Source organism: Eimeria necatrix, genomic scaffold (assembly GCF_000499385.1).
Source record: "Eimeria necatrix Houghton genomic scaffold, Enh_scaff127, whole genome shotgun sequence".
In the NCBI taxonomy this organism is placed as follows: Eukaryota; Apicomplexa; class Conoidasida; order Eucoccidiorida; family Eimeriidae; genus Eimeria; species Eimeria necatrix.
The window spans coordinates 12501-17500 of NW_013652032.1; the positions used below are offsets into that span (position 1 = coordinate 12501).

Sequence of the window (5000 nt, forward strand, 5' to 3'; positions counted from 1 at the left end):
AACCCTAAATCCCAGACCCCTAAACCCTAAACCCTAACCCTAGGCTCAGAAGCACGTAAGTGCGCTGCTGACCTGGTTGAGGGAGGGCGCAGCAGCAGCAGCAGCTGCTGCTGCTGCTGTTGCTGCTGCTGCTGTTGCTGCTGCTGCTGGAGCGGGCTCTGGTCTCAGCAAATCGTCTAAGAGAGAACCAGAGTCTGCTGCTGCTGCTGCTGCTGCTGCTGGTTGTTCCAACATAAGCAAGTCAGCAGACGGTGCAGCAGCAGCAGCAGCAGCAGCAGGTGCTGCAGCTGCTGCTTCGGAGTCCTCCTCGTCTGCTGCAGCAGAAGCACCTGATCGCAGCAGCAGCAGCACTTCCTCTGCTATTGTTTGCAGCTGCGGGGTTTTGCTGCAGTCACTGATCTGTTGCTGCAGGTTTGCTGCTGCAGCAGAAAGAAAGCTGCAGCGGCCCTCCTGCTGTTGCTGCTGCTGCTCTTGCTGCAGCAGCGCCTGCGGCAGCACAGTCAAAGGCAGCAGCAGCAATTCCGTGCAGCGGCAGCAGCCGCAAAGCAGCAAAATCATCCGCATGCCAGCAGCAGCAGCAGCAGCAGAAACAGCAGCAGTAGGAACAGCAATCGTAGCAGCAGCAGCAGCAGCCTAAGCGGTCGTAGGAGCGGCAGCAGCAGCAGCATGACCGATCGTAGGAGCGGCAGCAGCAGCAGCAACAGCGATCGCAGGACCAGCAGCAGCAGCAACAGCAGCAGCAGCAGCAACAGCAGCGATCGCAGGACCAGCAGCAGCAGCAACAGCAGCAGCAGCAGCAGCAGCAGCAGCAGCGATCGCAGGACCAGCAGCAGCAGCAACAGCAGCAGCAACAGCAGCAGCAGCGATCGCAGGACCAGCAGCAGCAGCAACAGCAGCAGCAGCAGCAGCAGCAGCAGCAGCAGCTCGCACTTTGATTCCGTGCAGCAGCCTGAGCTTGGAGGCCCAGAGCAAGTCTGTCTTTGCAAGTTGCTGCTGCAGCAAGCAGCACAGCAGCAAAGGGTCCAGAGGAGCAGCACGCTGCGTAAAGTCGCGCAGCGCAGCAGCAGAAGGCCGCAGCCGCATTCCAGAGACTGCAGCAAGTTCAGCAACAACTCCTGCTTCGTAGGCCCCCGGGCTGCTGCTGCTGCTGCTGCTGCTGCTGCTGCTGCTGCTGCTGCTGCTGCTGCTGCTGGTTGCTGCCAGCGCAGCGGGGGAGGGCGCCGTGTAGAGGCTCGAAGGCGGGGGCGACCAGGGGCTCCGCCCCTGCTGCTGCTGCTGCTGCTGCTGCTGCTGCTGCTGCACTGTTGCAGGCAGGTACGAAGAGCTGCTGCTGCTGCTGCTGCTGCCGAAGCCCCGCTGCACCGGCTGCGCGAAGCCAGCAGCCACGTACCCCCCATGATTGCTGCTGCTGCTGCTGCTGCTGCTGCTGCTGCTGCTGCTTCTGCTGCTGAAGTAGGGGGCCCCCAAGGAAGGCAGCCGCCGCTGCAGCGCAGCAGGAAGGTACTTAGCAGCAGCATCAGCAACAAGCTTGAGGGCTTGTTCGCTTGCTGCTGCTGCTGCGCTGTACTGCTGCTGCTGCTGCAGCGCCAGGCAGCTGGGGTTCTCAATGGCTGCCAGCCGCCCGCTGCTGCTGCTGCTGCTGCTGCTGCTGCTGCTGCTGCTGTCAGCAAACAGCAGCCCCAAAGCAGTTGCTGCTTCGGCGCGAGCGTCAGCAACAGGAGATTCACCAAGAATAGGATGCGGCGGGGCCCTGCAGTCCACTCTAAACCCTAAACCCTAAACCCTAAACCCTAAACCCTAAACCCTAAACCCTAGACCCCCTAAACCCGCAGCCCTTGCCACCTGCAGCTGGCCCCCATCCTGCTTCTTTTGCTGCCCTTGTAAGTGCTCTTCGAAACTGCACCTCGTTAGGGTTTAGGGTTGGGGTTAGGGTTAGGGTTTAGGGTTTAGGGTTTAGGGTTTAGGGTTTACCTGAAGGTCTCGAGGGCCCTCAGAGGGTTTGGGTTGCTGCTGCGCAGCAGCGGCTTGAAGGCATAGGGGCCCTCGCGCAGCAGCAGCGTGCAGAGGCGGGCACATTTGTAGGCGAGGAAAGGGTTTGCTGCTGCTGCTGCTGCTGCTGCTCTGTGCTGCACTGTTTCCAGGATGTACTGCAGCAGCTGCTGCTGCTGCAGCGGCGGCAGCTGCTGCAGCTGCTGCTGCAGCTCCCGGAAGCGAGAGTACGGCGGCGGCTCCTCCTCAGTGCCCAGCAGCCGCAGCACAAGCAGCCGGTCCATCATTTTGCTGCTGCAGCAGCAGCAGCAGCTGCTGCTGCTGCTGCTGCTGCTGCGCAGGGGAACGCTGCTGCAGCACGGCGCGCTGCAGATTCTGCTGCGTCTGCGGCTGCTCGAGACGCAACAGCAGCAATTTAAAGCTACAAGCCAAGCAAAACTGGCTGCTGTGGAAGCTGCTGCTGCTGCTGTTGCTGCAGTTGCTGCTACTGCTGCTGCTGCTGCTGCTGCTGCTGATCAGCCCGACGCCTCACGTGGGGCCTGCAGCTTCTTCAGCAGAAAAGAGCAGCAGCTGAAAGCTGCGAAAGAATTAAAACAAGACAGGCGCAGCAGCAGCAACAGCAACAGCAGCATCAGCAGCAGCAGCTGCTGCTGCTGCTGCTGCTGTCGGCCCACAAATTGCTCGTGCAGTGGCTCAAAGGCCGCAGCAGTAAAATGTGGAACAGAATAATTTGTGTTTCCGTTTGTTGTTGCTGCTGCTGCTGTTGCTGCTGCTGCTGCCCCGCGTTTCACTGCAGCCGCCTCCGCAGCAGCAGCGGCGGCTGCTGCTGCTGGTACGCTGCTGCTGCTGCTGCTGCTTCGGCTGCCGCTGCTGGTGCTGCTGCAGTGTCTGCTGCTGCAGCACAGCCTGCAGCTAAATATTTACTGTAACCGAATTTAGTAGAAAGGTAAGCTGCCCCAGCTGCTGCAGTTGCTGCTGCTGCAGTTGCTGCTGCTGGGTTCAGCTCCCCAGTGTGACAGCAGGAGCAGCTACGGCAGCAGCAGCAGCAGCTGCAGCTGCTGAAGCTGCAGCAGCAGCTGCTGTCGTTCCAGCGCTTGTCTCTCTTTGACTTCCTGCAGCAGCAGCAGCAGCAGCAGGGCTTGGTTTGCTGCTGCTGCTGCTGCTGCTCCCGACGCCGCCCAGGCGGGTGACCTCGCAGGCCCGCCAAACCCTAAGCCCTAAACCCCAAACCCTAAACCCTAGGCCCTGAGCGGCACATTTGACCGACTCTGGCGCAGGCCGTCTCAAACCCCAAACCCTAAACCCTAAACCCTAATTTCGCAAGCTCGATGGATGCTGAATTGGCCTGTGCGTGAGCTGCCGAAACCCCAAACCCTAAACCCTAAACCCTAAACCCTAAACCCTAGTTCTAGCCCTTCATTGCCCCCACCTCAAGCCGAAATGGCTGCGCTGGTGTTCGCAGCAGCGCCTTCAGCAGCAGCAGCCGCTGCAGCAGATGTCGCAGCAGCAGCAGCAGGCGGAGGCTCTGCAGCAGCAGCAGCAGCAGCAGCAGCAGCAGCAGCAGCAGATTCGAGCCCCGAGGGTTTACGAATCTGCAGCCTTTATGCCTGGCTGGACACTTTGCCTCTCTCCCGGCCCAAGCGGAACTTACCCAGGGATTTCGCCGACGGCGGTAAACCCTAAACCCTAAACCCTAAACCCTAAACCCTTGAGAGCTTCAAGCTTCGAGGCGCCCAACAGAGAAGCCCGCGCGCTCGAGGCTGGCAAATTTTGAAGAGCAAGTCTGGGCTCTTGACTCCACGATTGAGGGTTTAGGGTTTAGGGTTTAGGGTTTAGGGTTTAGGGTTTGGGCTGCGCAGTGTTGATGGCTGAAGTTGCAAACCACTGCATTCCCCGCATTGCGGACCTCCACAACTACAGGTCGAGCCGGAAACCCTAAACCCTAAACCCTAAACCCTAAACCCTCGTCTGCTCTCCCAGCGGGGCAGTCTCACGCAGTTGCTGAGGGTTTAGGCTCTAGGGTTTAGGGTTTAGGGTTTGCTGCTGGTTGCAGCACAGCGAACTCCTTCCAGCAGAAGCGCTACAACTGGGAAACCCTCGCAGGTCGGACTGAGGGTTTAGGGTTTAGGGTTTAGGGTTTAGAAAAGGGCCCACAGGTTGGGGTTTAGGGTTTAGCATTAGGGTTTAGGGTGCACTCGGGAGGCCCTGCCCGCGTGTACTAGGGTTTGGGGATTAGGGTTTAGGGTTTAGGGTTTAGGGTTTGCATGCAGAAAGGGTGTTTAAGAGAGTGGGACTCAGACTCAGCGCAAAAGAAATAGACCAAGTTGTGGCAGCAAAGCCGGGGGCTGCAGAAAGCATTATTCTGAAGTTCAAACACCGGGTAAACCCTAAACCCTAAACCCTAAACCCTAAACCCTAGACGCTAGTCTGCAAACCCGCACGCAGACGGCCTTCGAACTTGCTGCGCTTCCAGCGGCGTGCCAGCGCAGTGGCTGTTTGCCCTGGGGGCCCTAGGGTTTAGGGTTTAGGGTTTAGGGTTTAGGGTTTGCGCGCAGGCAGAAGCACTGAAGCAGCAGGCAGCGAAAGAGGCGGACTCCAACCCTAAGCAAACTCGCTTGACTCGTAAATTTAGGGTTTAGGGTTTAGGGTTTAGGGTTTAGGGTTTGCGGATCCAGAGGGCTGGATGTCTCGGAGTTGAGGTTAAGTCGCGTGGGCAGTCCGATTTGTGCTGGGGTTTAGGGTTTAGGGTTTAGGGTTTAGGGTTTAGGGTTTGCGCTCAGGGTGCCCACCGCAGGGGTCCCCGAGACCCGTTAGTGAGCAGGAATGGGTGGCTATACTGGTAACTAAACCCTAAACCCTAAACCCTAAACCCTAAACCCTCATTATCAGTACCTGAACAAACCCTAAACCCTTGAGCGTCGAAAACACTGGACGGATTTGATGGAGGCTGTGCGCCCGAACAGTCTAGAGTTTAGGGTTTAAGGTTTAGGGTTTAGGGTTTAGGGTTTAGG

At 58.7% G+C, this 5000-nt stretch overlaps 2 protein-coding genes across 2 annotated transcripts in view; one reads left to right on the plus strand and one right to left on the minus strand.

Moving 5' to 3' along the window:
• ENH_00009290 (hypothetical protein, conserved) overlaps positions 1-2276 on the minus strand; it is a gene marked incomplete at both ends in the record, with an annotated part of 3250 nt that extends 974 nt beyond the window's left edge. The window contains 3 exons of the mRNA XM_013578717.1: positions 73-486; positions 931-1750; positions 1972-2276. Coding sequence (XP_013434171.1) covers positions 73-486; positions 931-1750; positions 1972-2276 — 1539 coding nt within the window. The remainder of the gene's footprint in view (positions 1-72; positions 487-930; positions 1751-1971) is intronic.
• A 1153-nt stretch (positions 2277-3429) lies between these two features.
• The window catches only part of ENH_00009300 (CG16719, related), a gene marked incomplete at both ends in the record, with an annotated part of 1858 nt that continues 287 nt past the window's right edge, over positions 3430-5000 (plus strand). Inside the window, 6 exons of the mRNA XM_013578718.1 lie at positions 3430-3661; positions 3849-3909; positions 4043-4092; positions 4260-4369; positions 4545-4611; positions 4770-4828. Coding sequence (XP_013434172.1) covers positions 3430-3661; positions 3849-3909; positions 4043-4092; positions 4260-4369; positions 4545-4611; positions 4770-4828 — 579 coding nt within the window. The remainder of the gene's footprint in view (positions 3662-3848; positions 3910-4042; positions 4093-4259; positions 4370-4544; positions 4612-4769; positions 4829-5000) is intronic.